Here is a 15,804-nt window from a genome sequence, read left to right as displayed (position 1 = left end):
ATCGCTGCTCGTGCAGTTTGGACCCCCTGACCTTTCCTCCCGAGATAACATCCAGGACCCAGTAGTAGTTCAGCTCCAGGCCCAGAAAAGCAGCAAAACCAGACACAAGTGATGCTATGACTGCCTCAGGCCCAGCTGCACTGACTAATGAATGACCCCCTGCTCCGGCGCCGACCAGTCAGTCAGTGGAGACCGAGACCTGAAAGGACACACCTGGAAAGCTGCTGAAGCTTCTGCTGAGATCTTCCCCTGGGGCCTCCCCTAAAATCTCCACCCTGAAAACCCTTAGGAAGGAGGACCCATCCTGCTCTCCCTCACCCTCAGGGAGCACAGCCCACCCCTCTCCCTTCTCCCTCCCCCTCTCCCCTCCCCCTTCCCCTCTCCTTCCCCCTCTCCCCCTCTCCCTCCCCCCTCCCTCCCCATGCCCCCGTGCATCACCTTGACCTTCCTCACTTCTAAGCTCTGAGGCCCTTCCTCTGCCCCTATAACCTATTTCCTAAGCCCATTTCTTCTACGAACTACTTCTTCTACCTCTGTGATTTTTCTAAACAAATGTTCAGTTAGGGTCTTGCCTCTGAATTCTGTCTTAGCCAGAACCAAGCACTGTACGGAGGTTGCTGACCCCAGGTCCTGCTGACCCCACCCGTCTAACACCTGGTTTCATTTGCACCGCGGCCAACAGAGCCACTGAGGCTCACCCGGCAGGACCCCGGACTTCAGGCAGATAAACCAAGCAGGGTACTTAGAGGACGGACCAGAAGAGGAAGAATTAGGGAGATGGGAGATGTCCCTGCGGCCAGATTTATTTCGTGATGGGGAAAGTGACAGGGAGGCTGCTGCGTTTTAGGATTGAGAGTAAAAAGCATGGTGGGGGCGGGGGCATGGCTGCCAACATAGCCTTGGTTCCATGGCAGGCTAGACAGTGGGCCCCAAAGACATTCACACCCCAGTTCCCAGGACCTGCGAGCATTACCTTATGTGGCAAAAGATGTGATTAAGTTACAGATCTGGCGATGGAGGGGTTATCCCAGGTTGTCCCGATAGGCAGGTAATCACAGCTGAGCAGCTGCTGCCTGGCTCCTGACTCCGCACACCGCTTATGCTAACTGTGCGGCAGACTGTCCCTTCAGTGTGACCGGGACGTCCTGGCACCGTCAGGTGTGTCGGGTAAGGGCTGGTAGGTCTCGGTGTCCCGTCCATGACCCGACCGTCCTGCGTGCATGTGATGGCGACCTTATGTAAGATGCTCCAGCAGAGTGCACTGTGCCTGCGGCACCGGCGCCCCGCTTGCTGGGTCTGTTCAGCCCGCACAGCAGGAGTCGTCCTCTCCGTGTGGGCTCCGCGGGCCTCCTTTACGCTGGGATCGCGCCTCCCAAACACCCCCTGCAGCCTCCCTCCCTCGACACTTGGCCGTTTAGCAGAATGAGGTGGGTTCCCCTATTCCCAAGCTCTCGCTTGTTGTTGTTAATCCTTGCCTGAGGATATTTTTCCATTGATTTTTAGAGAGAGTGGGAGGGAGGGAGAGAGAAAGGAGCATCGATGTGAGAGAGACACGTCTATTGGTTGCCTCCTGCTCACGCCCCATTTCAGGCGGGGGATTGAACCTGCAACCCAGGTGTGTGCCCTTGACCAGGAATCAAACCCGAGACCCTTCAGTGCGAGGGCAGATGCTCTAACCACTGAGCAACGCCGGCCAGGACTATTCCCAAGCTTTCTTTGCCAGAGCAGTTCAGAGTCTAGTGCCATAAATCACTAGTAACAAATATGAGACCCCAGAGGGAAGTCACGATAACTCAGAGGCGCGTTGCCCCTGCTGGTTGGTTTGCCTGAATTTGCACACTTCTTTGGAGAGATGCTTCCTGCCGTGACACTCAGCTCAGAGAGTCCAAATTCCCTCCAGCCTCCAGCCTGCACTGCGTGCATCTTCCCTCAGGCCTCCCTCACCACCTCCTCCCATCACGTCAAAGTATTTTTGGCCAGAAGAAACAGCAATTAAAAATTCTATATACGCCGGCTCTCTTTTCCCTCACCTTTCTTTTTAATTATGTAGACGTGCACTTGAGCTGGGGGGCCCCGCTCTGCCTTGTCTCCCCTTCGCCTTTGGATCCTGGATGAGCTCCCCAGGTGCTAGACACGCTCAGCTCTCTCTTTGGAGAGCCTTCGCCCATCTCCACCATTTCCCATGAAACACGGCAACATGCTCACAAGAATCAAACGCGAAGAAGGCAGGCCCTGAGCAGGGGCTGATGTGCTTGGAATGAGTGAAGGAATGAGTTGGGGGTCACCAGAGGCTGCTGAGCCCCCGGGAGGGAGGGAAGCTGAGGTTTACATTGGTCTCCATCCCCTCTCCGATCCTTCGGAGGGATTTTAACCCCGGGTGGGCTTGTGCACCTAGGCACCAGTGGCCCAGGCTGCAGGCACAGGGGAGTAACTCCCTTGGGTGCCGCAGTAAACTGTGGCCGTGGGATGCCCTTGTCTTTTCTCTTCTGAGAAGCGACCTTGACGTTTACTGTGTCCTACCTGCTGGCTTTAGCGTTCACCCAAATACTCCACTATGCAAAGCGCCTACCCAGGCGGGTCAGAGGTGGCGGCTTCCCGATCAGTCTAGGGCGTCTGCACAGTCACGGGCGGCCACGGTCACGGTCAGGCATCCCCACACCCGCCACATTCAGGGCCTGCCCAGAAGCCTAATTTTCCTTGTGGGTTGTTTATAACCAAATCATAGTGGGAATCGTTATGTAAAGAAGGTGTTCCCCTCCCTCCCCCAGGGGGTGTTCCCCCCTCTCTCCGTCACCTGAAGCTCTGGCTGCGGCACTCAGACGTAGTGAATGGACTTGCGAATTAGAAAGTGCTGAAGGCAAAGCAATCTCTTTACTCTTATCCTATGAGACAAGAAGCCCCAAAGATAAAGGGGGTCTTAGAGATTTTCTAGTCTAACTGTCTCATGTTACAGATGGAGAACTTGAGGATCAAGAAGTTAGATCGCCCTGGCCGGTGTTGCCCAGTGGTTAGAGGTCCGCCTGCGCACCAAAGGGTCTGCGGGCTCGATTCTCCATCAAGGGCACGTACCTGGGTTGCAGGTTCCATCCCTGGCCCCGGTCAGGGTGAGTGCAGGAGGCAACCAATCCATGTGTCTCTCTCACATTGACGTTTCCCCCTCCCTCCCTCCCTCCCTCCCTCCCTCCCTCCCTCCCTCCCTCCCTCCCTCCCTCCCTCCTTCCCTCTCTAAAAAAATCAATGGAAAAAAATATCCTCCAGTGAAGATTAGCAACAACAAAAGAAGTTAGATTAATTGCTGAAGTCAGATAGTCAGATAGTTATGAAAAAGGCTACCCCGAGTCCCCAGTTCTAATTTAGGTTTCATCACGTGTAACATGTGTGACCTTGAGCTGGCCGCCTGGTGTTTTGGGGCCTGAATTGTCCTTTCCGGGAAGTGGGGAGGCGAGTGTGGACTCTGTGATGATTAGGGATAGAAAGTGTGTACGCAGCGGCCTGTGTCGGTGCTACAGTAACAGCGCAGCAGGAGTCAGTGCCGGGATTGCCGCCCTCGTCTCGTCACCTACGTCTCTTTAACGAGCTTAAGGCTGCTGCTGGAGAACAGTGGGGCTCATTCTGATTTTTCATGGAAACAGGATCAGCAGGATCACACAGGAGTCCTTGTTCCTCTAGACTTGAGGGGGGGGGGATGTCCGGCCCTCAAAATCATTTGGTCTTGAAATCATTTGGTCTCGAAATCACTTGGTCTGGCCCTGCCAAGGCAACTGCAGGTGGAACTCAAAATTCGATAGATCTAGGAGATTTTTACATAGCTAATTTTTAAGTTGATAATTTTGTATGGCCTGCGAATGTTATAAATATCCAAACAGCCTTTGGCAGAAAAAAGGTTCCCTACCCCTGCTCTAGACGGATGGAAAATACCAGCAGAAGCGGCAAGGTGGAGCTGAGGGAGAGAGAACTTACCCTGATCTCACGTCGCCCACTCTTTGGCGTGTTCTCGGTCTTAGGTAGGTGGCTCTGCAAATGCAGCCTCTGTGATCCCTCCTTGCTGCCCGCAGGGCTGAGTGGTCCCCTCAGATCCACCTGTTGAAGTCCCAGTACCCACAGAATGTGGGAGAAGGGTCTTCACAGGGTTAATAAAATTAAAATGAGGCCATTAGGGTGGATCCCAATTTGATATGACCGCTGTCCTTATGAAAAGGGGGAATTTGGAGACAGACACGAAGAGAGGGAAGACCCGAGGAAACGCAGGGAGAAAATGGCCATCTACAGCCAAGGAGAGAGGCTTAAAATGAACCAGCCCTGCCGACGACACCTCGATCTTGGACTTCCAGCCTCCAGAACTGCCAGGCAACACATTTCTGCTGTTTACGCCAGCCAGCTGGTGGCATTTTGTTACAGCAGCCCTAGCAAACTGATAGTTGGTTACACCCCCTACAACAGGAGGTCTGCGAGGCCCATTCTCACGGTCCTGCATCAGCCAACGCGACACAGACAGAGGCTTGGAAGGCACGTGCCAGCTGGGCTTTGCCTACTTGCTGCTTGTGGAAATTCTGCTTCTGCATAAATAAGACACATGGCTCAGTTACCCCTATTGCTCCAGCTGACAGCCAGCCACCTGGCATGTGAGTGAGGCCATCCTAGACCAACCTCTCGCAGCCAGTCTGCCGTCTGATGGCAGATGCAGAGCAAACCCAGCCAAGATCAGCCCAGAGGAACCTCCCCCTGAGCGGTAGACTCCTGAGCGAAATAAGACTTTAGTGTGGTTTCTTATAGCTACAGCTCCTCAAGGACAGCTATCACTTAGAGAAAAAGCCGGCTCAGGGTGCTGTTGAGCTAGGTACCACTGTGGGCTCTGCCCCGCAGGAGACACTGTAGGAAGCTGTGTAGACTTTATGTCAACATGGTAACCCAGGGACAGCCATGCCCAGCCACTGTTGTTGGGAGTCGTTCCCGTGGGCATTCACTCTCCTGGACTCCTAGGCGACAGGCCTGAGCCAGCTTCCAGGGCTTCCGAGAAAGCCGAGGTGGAAGACGTGAGAGACCAGACAGCCCTTGAGGTGAGAAGCCATCAGTGCGCTCGGGAACTGTCTCTCCCCGCAGCGGCGGAGCCAGTGGTGGGCCCAGAGGATGTGTGGCAGGTGCTGGCGGGTGGCATCTACAGCAGGCTGGGTATCGCTGTCACCGTGTGGTCAGGGCAGTGAGCAGTGGGGATCCGAGGTGGGGAGGCCGCCTTAGGAGAATGGACGGAGAGTGCGTGCCTGCCAAACAGAATGTGTCGTCATGGTCACTCCTCACCTAGCTCGGGGTTCATTCTGACAGTGAGCACGGCAGCCTGGCTGAATGGCTGCCTGGGCTGCGGGGCTGGGAGGTCTTGGCTTCTCTGCAGCTGCTCACGGGGGAGGCCGCCCGCTCTGTGAAACGCGGTCCTGCTCCTGCTTCCGTGATGATGGGCTCTCTCAGCAGGAGACAAGTGCTTACCGGCCAGGCTTACTCACTCCAGGACCAAATATTTATGATTTATTTTTTTAAATAAAAGGTGTTCTTTTATTTTTTTAAAAAAAATTATTGATTGATTTTAGAGAGAGAGGAAAAGACCTGGGTGGGTAAATCAGTCTTTGAAATTGATCCCTGGACATTGCAGCTGGTAGGTTGTCTGCAAGGCAGGCCCAGTAACCCCTCCCATCCCACATGCCCCTTTGCCATGTGACTTTAGATGCGTCCCGTAAGAAGGTGGAATCTGTTTCGCCTCCCCTTGGGTCCGGGTTGGCCCTGTGACTTGGACTGATCAGGTGAAGGATGCTGTGTGAGTTCCGAGCCTCAGCTTCTGGGGCTTTGCAGATTCTGTTCTCACCCTCTTGGGATGCCTCTGCCCTGTGAGCCAGCCAGCTGGACCCTCCCTGAGAATGAAACACTTCATGCAGAGAGAGACCATGTGGAGAGGGGCCCACCCATCCCAGCTGCTCTAGCAATCCAGGTTAGGTCCCTGACATGTGAATGAGGCCATCTGAGGGCACCTGGCCCCCAGCTGACACCACCTGAACACAGATGCCGGGTGGAATCCAGGGGACACCACGTGCCCCCAGAGAACTGCCCAGTTTGCTCACCCACAGAACTATGAACAGAAAAATGGCTGTTCTTTTAAGCTACTAAATTTTGGGGTGTTTTGTTCCACAGCAATAGATAATTACTACATTGAGACAGAGATTTTCCCCCAGTGGGCGGCCAACTGAGCAGGCGCCTGGCTGGTACCACGAGGGGCTGCCATCTGGAGACACTCAGGCAGAGAAAGCCCAGCAGGGACCAGCAGGCCTGAGAGATGGCGGAGATGGAGTGGGGTCATGAATGACACATCTGAGCTCCTGCATCCAGCCAAGACTGAAGGTGGCTGCCTCACTAGACTTCCCAGTTAAGCAAGTGAAAAGCTTCCTTTAAAATTTTTAAGCTAGTATGAGTTAGGATTTTGTTACCTGCAGTGGAAAGTGTACTAACTAATACACATCCATTCACTGGATGTGCTCTATGCCATTGGGTTTCAGCCAAGTTGCACTGGCCTGGTGATTTCTAATATCTTTAAACTTAGTTCCTCTATCAAAGTTCCCTGGTTTCAAAAAATTGTCTTACTGCCCTGACTGGTGTGTTCAGTGGTTAGAGCCCATACACCAAAGGGTCACGTGCTCAATTCCTGGTCAATGGCACACAGCTGGGTTGCAGGTTCAGTCCCCACCCAATAGGGGCACCTGCAGGAGGCAGCCAATTGATATGTCTCATATCGATGTTTCTCTCTCTCTCCCTGTCCCTCCCTCCCTCCCACACTATCTAAAATCAATGGAAAAATATCCTCGGGTGAGATTAACAACAACAATTTTGTCTTACAATTAATTTATTCATTCAGCAGCTATCTGTTTAGTACTTACGGTGTGTAAGACACTCTGGTAACTGCTGGGGACGTAGCAGGTGACAGGACATGCCCAGTGTCCCCACTCTCCAATCCAGGCAATTTAGTTAGCACCGTGCTGAATCCCAAGAAGAAGAAGAAATAGTCATTGTGAGCGTGTGCACGCCTGCCCTGTGGTCTTGATGTGGGAACCAAAGGGGGTCATAGGTGTGAGAACGCCTAAGACAGTTCCAGCAGAAAAATATTTATTTTCACTCATGGGATCAAACTATAAGCCTGTTTCTGAAGCCTCTGCTCCCATCACTGAAAATACCTCCTATTAGATGTTCTTTGCTGTTTCTAGATCTTACGGGACTGCAGCCGTCTCCACCCGCCGAGTGCGAGCGGAGGCACGTGGCCGGGAGCTGCGGGCTCTGGGCTCCCGCGGGCTTCTGGCCCTGCCTCAGACTCGGCACCCACGGTGCCTGCTGGGCACCCAGGCTCTTTTTCCTCCGCCCTTATTACTTCCAAGCCCTAGTTCTCGGTTGAGACAGACTGCGGTCTCCGAATGCTGTGATTTAATGAGAGGAAATTTACTTGACTGGCTGTTCAGATTTGCAGGGGAAGTGATTCTGATCAAAGATAATCACAGTCACATCTTAGTAGAAATCACAGCACATGCCTGGAACCCTGAGCAGCTGCCAAGCCCCCTCCACCCTACGCAGCCTCACAACCAGCTAGTGGACGTTCAGTGGAATCGAAACGAGAAGACGGGTGACAACGGTCTGACCCCCCAGCGTCCCCTCACTTATTCACGTAAGAAGTGGCGTCAGGATGGGGCGCTTTCTGCACAGGCCCGTGAGCAGCTGTCACGGAAGGTGCGGGGCGGGCTCGGTGCCGGGCATGTTCAGGAAGGGTGTTGGTGCCACACTCAGGGTTTTTCACAGTCTAGACCCCGACCACTGGCCAGCCTGACCTCCGGCTCTTCCCCCCACAGCCACATCGACAGTTTGCTAGTCTCTGAATTCGCCACCCCCTCGGCATTGACCCTTTTGTCTCCAATTCCCACCCCCCTCCTCGGGCGGGTGAAACTCGAATCCCCATCTGAGATGCAGCTCACATGCGACCTCTCGGAAGCCTCTATCCTGGCCACCCAAAGCCACAGGCATTCTCTCCCGAGGGTCCCACTGCAGCCCCCTCGTATCTGTCGCATGGCGTTTAGTTGCAGAGTGAACACATAGTGAGCATTTACCAGACACGGGGACCTGAGATGAATCATTCATTTTCTCGTAGGATCTCGGAGTCTAGCAGGGAAGACATTCAAGCAGAGAAAGAGCCCCACAATTCCACTGCACTGACGAGTCCTCTGGAAAGGTGAACATGGGCTTCTGTGGGACTCAAAAGGGGAGAACCCAGGGCACCCTGGGAGGGTCACAGAGAGTGTCCTGGGGGCGGGGGCACCTCAGCATAGTCTTAACGATGAAGAGAAGTCATCCAAGTGGAGAGAAGAGAAAGACAGAGGGGCCACCAGACTTGTGCTGACCATCAGTGGTTGGTCTCTCCAGACATCCTCTCAGCCTATTGAAGGGAGAGCTTGGTTTCATCCATTTCTGTATCCCCATTACCTAGGATGGGTGCATAGTAGGTGCTCAATGGAAGTTGGTGGGAAGAATGAACTAGACTCCACTCCAGAGAACGCTGATTCTGCTCTCGTCCGGGGCATCGTCTCTCAGCAGCGCTGCGTAACTCACCGAGTGAGAAAACGAAGCCGCGCGTAACGGGTCTGCGTCAGCTCTGTACCTGGTTGAACAAACCATGCCCAGGCTTGGCAGCGTGAAGCAACAATTCATTATTTCTCGTGACTCTGGTTGGTTGGGGGCGTCTCCTGCTGCACTCTCACGGACCCACTCCCACAGCTGCACTTAGCTGGAGGCCACCGGGAGCTGGGCTCAGCCTCTGCGGGGTCTTTCATTCCCAAGGAGGCCGGCTGGGGCTTCCTCGCACGATGACATTAGCATCTAAGAGGGAAAGCCCGGAGCACCAGCGCTCATTGAGCTTCTGCCCGTGACACGTTTCCTGGTGTCTCAGTGGCCAAAGAACGTGGCCTGGCTAAGTCCGGATTCGATGAGATAGGGGATGACACAAGGGCCATTAATTCTTCAGTCCACCATAGGTCAGCGGGTGGCAGGTTGTCGCAGTGGAAGGGCTCAGTGTACGGGTGTGGTCCGTAGGTGGGGATGCATTGCAGGGTGGTTGCTCTGGGGACAGGGCTGGGCCAAATTTCTGAGGCCCTGTGGAGTGGTGATAGGAACGTGAAACGTGGCAGGACTTAGAGCTGGAAGCGCAGGGTCTGAATCAAATGAAAGGAATCCAGTGATGTTTACTTCACAAGTTTTCTCCAGCACCACGGGCAATGATGTGGAGGCGTTTTGCAAACTTGAGAAGGAAGATGAGTGTTGGGCAGAAAACGCAGGTCAGCACCACAGACAGCTCCGAGGCGCCGCTGCTGCGCCCCGAGAACCCACGGACAGGAGTCCCCGCGTTTGACTGGGTGCGCCTGGGCCCCAGGACACAGCTTGCCAAGCAGCATCTAAGGAATCCGACTGGCTTCCTATATTCTCCTTTGCCTTGGGCTCTTTCCTGTTATCTGGGGTTCCTCCTACTCAACTGAGCTTAGGTTTAGTCATGAGCACGAAAAGCCCCAGATAAGAGAGGTTTTGACTCCTAAGCAAAGGCCATGGCCAGGCAGGTCGGGGCTCTTCTGGCCCCTTTGCTCCAGGAGGTCCGGCCCCAGCACACTCGCTCGCTGCCCTGCACCCCGAGGGGGTCCCCTTCAACTTCATGGTCTAGGTGGGTGGCCAGTGTGCCTGTCCCATTCTTTCATTTGCTCCTTCCTCCAATAAAGGCAATTTTTCTGGTGCCGAGGATGTACCAGGAAAATAAAAGGGGTTGCATGTGTGGGACCCAAGAGTCAGCACCCTGGGGATCCCGAGGAAAGGGGGGAAAGGGGAGTTCTAGACAACGAGTAATGGGAGTGACGGCTGGTCTGGGCTGGGACAGTGTTGAGTCACATACAGGCTACCTGGTTTTATTGTGCTCCAGAAAGATTGCGCTTTTCAGAAACTGAAGGCTTGCGGCAGCCCTACATCTATCGACACCTTTTTTCCTGGGGAAGATGCCGTGAAGATCGTTGAAACGACGGCAGAGGATTTGGAATATTTCATACGTTTAGTTGATAAGGCAGCAGCAGGGTTTGAGAGGACCGACTCCAACTTCCAAAGACTTCCACTGCGGATAAAACGCTATCAAATGGCATCGCACTCTATGGAGAGATCGCTCGTGAAAGGAAGAGCCTGTTGAGGCGGCAAACTTCACTGTTGTCTAAGAAATTGCCAGAGACACCAACCTTCAGCCACCGCCCCCCGACCAGTCACAGCCATCAACACTGAGGCAAGACCCTCCACCAGCAAAAAGAGGGGGGCTCACCGCAGGCTCAGATGATGGTTGGCGTTTTTCGCAATAAATAGTTTTTAATTAAGGGATGTACATATTTTATTAGACATAATGCTATTGCACACTTAATAGACTCAGTAGAGTGTAAAAATAACTTTTATATTCACTGGGGAACCAAAAAACTCAACTGACTCATTTTATTGCCATAGTCGCTTTATTGTGGTGGTCTGGAGCCGAACCTGCAGCATCTTCGAGACGTGTCTGCGTATATATTTCTGTTCTGCTGGAGAACCCTGACTAATACACTGTCTTCGAGAGAAATCTCTTCTAGGATTGGCAGACATGAAGCACAGGTGTAGTAGACGTCACTAATCGATCACAATGTTCTTTCCCACCAAGCCTATGACCAGCTTCAGAATCATTCTTAACATGTTTGTTTTCCATTGAAAAGAGTTCAATTTGCAGGGCCTGCCCCACCTATTGAAAAGTTACTTCTTTTTTTTTTTTAAAAAAAAGTTTTTATTGATTTTATGATAGAGAGGAGGGGAGGGGAGAAGAGAGAGAGGGAGGGAGGGAGGAACATCGACCAGCTGCCTCTTGCTCGCCCCCTACTGGGGACTGAGCCCACAACCCAGGCATGTGCCCTGACCAGGAATCAAAGTGCAGACCTCTTGGCACATGGGAATGACACCCAGCCAAAGAAGCCATGCCGGCCAAGGCTGAAGGTTACTTCTTGCCTCTGCCTTTCTGGGTCTCCCACAGATTGATCTTTCTGTTCTCTGTGACGCATCTAGTGCTCTGAGGTGACGGTGCTTCAGGGTGGGAGGTCTTGAGCCCCATGAGAGAGAGCAGAGGGTGGTGGGTTGGTACCAGGTTCCCCTGAGCTCCACACGGCAGAGCCAAAGATGGGAACCAGGCATTTGTTAGGCAGTATGAAGAGTCTTTCACCTGAATTCTGAACACCTTCACCCAGGGCCGAAGCCAGGGGTTCATTGAGGACTCAGGATCCAGACTGCGGGAAGCTCACGGCTGCTTACGGTCGAGCTGGGACTCGAACCACAGTCAGTGCCTCTCAGTCCATCAAGTCCTGTGTCAGACTGCACTGTTTTCCTTCGAGAAAGCTTTTGAGGGCTCTTTCCCCAGTTTCATCTTGGAACTATGGGCTAAGACAGGAAGAAGGCAGGCCATGGATCCACACAGAAGAACATTGGGTCTGCTAAGACGTACGGTGGTTCCTTCCAGCTTCCAGAAGAGTTTGGGGGACTCGGCCACAAATAAAGCCCAAATGGTTGAAATGCTAGATTAGCAAGGTTTATTTTTAAATACTTCATAATGTTCAACGTGTAGGGGGATCTTCGGTTTTCTGAAATGGTGAGACCATCCAATTCCTTTTTTTGTTAATTTTCACCTGAGGATATTTTCCCTGCTATTGGTTTTTAGAGAGAGTCGAACAGAGGTAGGAAAGGGGAGAGAGACGGAAACATCGATGTGAGAGAGACACATCGATTGGTTGCCTCCCACATGCACTGGGGATTGAACCTGCAACCCAAGTATGTGCCCTTGACTGGTAATTGAACCCAGGACCCTTCGGTGCATGGGCCAATGCTCTAACCACTGAGCCACGCCGGCCAGGGTTAGACAGTGCCATTTTTGACGCAATTGTCCCGCGTGGGTGAGGCGTCCGGTTCAGGCCTTTCGACGGTCTTGTCGTCAGTGACGGCCGAGTCCGTTTTCTCCGCTGGTGGGTAGGCCTTGTTCCTTTTGGCAAAGGCCTGGCTGATTTCGGCGTGGGTTCTGTTCTTGGTCTCGGGCAGGACGAAGTATAAGTAGAGAGCCCCCGCACAGCAGACCGCGGCGAAGGCCAGGAAGCAGTAGGTGCCCAGGTGTTTCTGTGGAAAGGCAGAGACAAACCATCAGATCGTACTCACCCCGCTGGCCGGGAAACCACCTCTCAACACACCGTTGGGTTTTGTTTTTTTTTAAAGAAATAAGCTTTTTAAAATAAATGTTTTTATTGATTTTTTTTAGAGAAAGGAAGGGAGAGGGAGGGAGAGAGAGAAACATCCTTTGGCCGCCTCCTGCACGCCCCCTACTGGGGACCGAGCCTGCAACCCGGGCCTGTGCCCTGCCGGGGCATCACACCAGTGACCTCCTGGTGCCCTGAGTCACGCTGGCCGGGCCACACTGTTTTTCACAGGTCCCCATTTATAAACCTACACTCCTGAATACAGCTCCACATGTCCTCGTGAAGCTGGCTCTGTAGGCAAATGTCCCTTACAATCGTCTACACGAGACGTCTCCCATGAGGCACGAACGAATCAGCTCCAAGCCCCAGTAAAGACGAGGGAGCAGCGGTCTTTATTTTTTCAGAAAAGCAGGCATTTAAACTTAATCATTATGAAAGCCCAGCGTAATACCGCCTAACTTTATCTTACGTTCATAGTTACCATTAAGCACACCCTTCCTCCCCCCAATATACACACGAGAAAGGTGTGATGTCAAAAGGAAGTGAAATTCCACAGTTCATGTGAAAAATAGGGAGCCGTTGACAAGGCTCAGATAACATTGTTTTTTTCCTAACATGCAGAAGAGGTAACTCACGGATTGATACCGATAGAGCCTTGTACAAATAAGAGAGACCAGAGAAAAGAGAACGGCTGAAAGCAGTCCCCTGTTTCATGCATCCTGACTGTAGCACCTGATGCTTGGCGAAGATGCCCTGCCGGGTGCGCCAGGCCTTGAGCTTCTCGACGCCGCAGTCGCCTCGGTAGCTCCCGTGCCCTGCAGTGCCCGGCTCGTGTAGTTGCTCAATAAATGTTTGTTAAATAAAATATTTTATGGGTTCCAGCTGTCGGGGCTGTGATTTTCTCATGTAATAAACATCTGCTGATTCAAAGATAAGGTGACACTGTCTTCGAATGGTACTTTACAAGAAGCAATGTCTTGATTTTAGTAAATTCCATGCTATTCTTTGAGTTGACATTTGTTTTTGGAGGATGACATATGGTTCAAGAGCTCGATCTTTGGATCACATCCCAGATCTACCTTTTCCTGAATCTGAGGCTCTTTGTGCCTCTGTTTCCACAGTTGTAAAATGAGGATAATAATGGTTCTTGCAGGGTGGCTGGGAGGACTGCCTGAGATGCTCCTTTTAAAGTACATAGAGCGGTTCTGGGTGTAGGACATGGTCCAGGCCTGGGAGAGCTCAGCTCCGAAGATGGGTACCTTTTCCTGTCCACAAAGATTCCATGGGCAGTGGAGAAGGAGAGGGTGGGCTCTGTAATCACTTGGGGAGGATTCCGATCCTGGCTCCACTATTTACAAGTTGTGTCAACACTTGAAACGTGGCATTTAAGGCAGAACTTTAACCCACTGATTGGGGCGCCCTCATTTCCAACAGGGCGATGAAGACCACATGTTGTTTTGAAGATGAGATGAGATACAGCCAGCTTGGTCTCGACATCTCCACTTGCATGCCGAATGGGGTGTCTGATATATCAAGCCCCAGAAGGAGCCGCTCAACCTGCCCCCGCTCTGGTCGATGGCACTTCTGTCCTTCCATTGGCTTAGGCCACCCAAGCACTTAGAGGCAGGCCTGGCCCCTCTTCATCTCTCACCCCCGCAGCTGTTGGCTCTACCTTGAAGTATATCCCAAACCTGAGCACTCGTCACCACTTCTACTGCTGTCATTTTGGCCCAAGCCACCACCCGCTTGCTGGGATTGTTACAATAGCTTCTCAGCCGATTCGCTGCTTCTCCCTTTGTCCCCTTTAAGATGATTCTTAAGAAAGAAGCCAGAGCCATCCTGTTAAGCGAAGGGAAGAGCCTCTCACTCCTCTGCTCAAAACCCACCGTGACCCCCTAAGTCATACTAAGTGAAGCCCAAGTCCTTCCCATGTCCTCTAAGGCCGTTGGCCATGTGCCCTGACCTCCCTCTCCCTCTCCCTTTCTCTGCTCCAGCTCCACCTGGCTTCTTTTCCCAAGAGACCCAATGGGCATCACTAGGATTTTCCTCATAATTTTATAGAATTGAGTAAAAAACCAGGAGGCTCTTGCAGTCATCCTGGGAAAAGAAATTACCCCTCTCAGGCCAAGCTATGGGAAAGGGGGGTGAGAGGGTCCACCTGCTGGGCACAGGCTCCACCCCTTCAGCACCCGGATGGAAAGCCCTGCTGGGTCTCCTCCTGTGGTGACCACCCTCACGGTGGGACCGAGCTGCAGCAGACACATGCTCACTGCCTCACCTGAACCCCAGAGCTGGCCCTGCAGGCACCTGCTCTGAGTAGCGGTGTTGGCAGGAGGCGGCTTAACTAGTGAGAGCAGAGGAGGAGCTCAGCAGACTGAGTGTCCTTCATGCCCCCCCCCCCCCCCCCCCCCCCCCCCCCCCCCCCGTGGGCTGCAGTCTTTCTCATGAGCGCTCATTCGCTGCCTCAGGGAAACAGGCCTACTTGGTCCCTCTTTACAGGTGAGAAAATCAAGGTTAAGGAAGGTCACAGTTCTTGCCTGGGGTCACACTGCTAGGACGTGGCGGGGCTGCAATGAGGCCTGAGCTGGGAAATGAGGCGAGTGAGCCTACAGCACTGTCTACCTGACATTGACTGATTTTGTTCGCACCATCCAATGGTGCCATTTTACAGATGGGAAGACTGAGAGGCTGAAGTTACCAGGCCAGTGTTTCGGGGCTGAGAGGCAAAGCTGATTCAAATCTGGCAGAGCCCCTGCTCATCACACTGTGCTCACAGCTTAGAGAGTCAGGACGCGAGAGAAGACAAGAGAGACCTGGCCATAGAATCAACAGGGAAGGAAAACCCTTGGCCGCTCCAAGCCCAGAGGCTCCACCAGAAAGTCGGGCGAGCCCCGCAGAAGGGCTGAGGGAGCTGCATGGATGGAAGGAGCCTCCCCCTGCTGCTGGCCGCCCAAGGACATGCAGCGGTGTCTGCCCCAGATAATTTCATGACCTGGAGTGACTGCCAGTGTGTGATTGGGTTTAATCTGGGAAGAGACACGTTCTTATTAACCCCCTCCTGGGGGCCCGAGATATTACAGACATTATCTCATCTGTTCCCCAGGGCCACCCTGTGATAGAGCCGCTTTATTTCCATTTTCAAAAGAAGAAATAGAGGATTGGAGAGGTCCTGAGACATGCCCAAGGCTTCGGTGGTGGTGGGGCAGGAGCACTAACGGGAGACGGGACTCCCAGTGCGGTCTGCCTGCCTGGGAGCTCAGGCCCTCTCCTCCACAATTTATCACCACTCGCTCCCTGCTGGGGGTGGGGTGGGGAAGTGAAGGGTTCCCAGGGTCCTACAGTGTCCCCCACAGCAGCTGGGACGTAGGGCTTCTTAACCTTCTCTTACAGATGCGGACAGAAAGGGGCCACATGCTAAACCTGACAAGCTCAGGGCAGGCCTGCATGGTGGCATTGCAAACTCAAAGACCTAAAGTGACCTCAAGAATGGTCTGAAATTAAAACTCTTCTT

General features: G+C 53.0%; 1 protein-coding gene across 3 annotated transcripts in view; it reads right to left on the bottom strand.

The window, feature by feature from the left end:
• Positions 1 to 11,914: 11,914 nt before the first annotated feature.
• The window catches only part of SLC2A9 (solute carrier family 2 member 9), a 55,796-nt gene continuing 51,906 nt past the window's right edge, over positions 11,915 to 15,804 (bottom strand). For all 3 annotated transcript variants that reach the window (XM_016203713.2, XM_087817057.1, XM_087817058.1), the window contains one exon: positions 11,915 to 12,216. In XM_016203713.2, coding sequence (XP_016059199.2) covers positions 11,962 to 12,216 — 255 coding nt within the window. In that variant the 3' untranslated portion in view covers positions 11,915 to 11,961. The remainder of the gene's footprint in view (positions 12,217 to 15,804) is intronic.

This window comes from Miniopterus natalensis, chromosome 1, assembly GCF_054644295.1.
Source record: "Miniopterus natalensis isolate mMinNat1 chromosome 1, mMinNat1.hap1, whole genome shotgun sequence".
Classification (NCBI taxonomy): Eukaryota; Metazoa; Chordata; class Mammalia; order Chiroptera; family Miniopteridae; genus Miniopterus; species Miniopterus natalensis.
The sequence above is the reverse complement of the archived record's forward strand: the minus strand, read 5'-3'. Positions and strand labels throughout refer to the sequence as shown.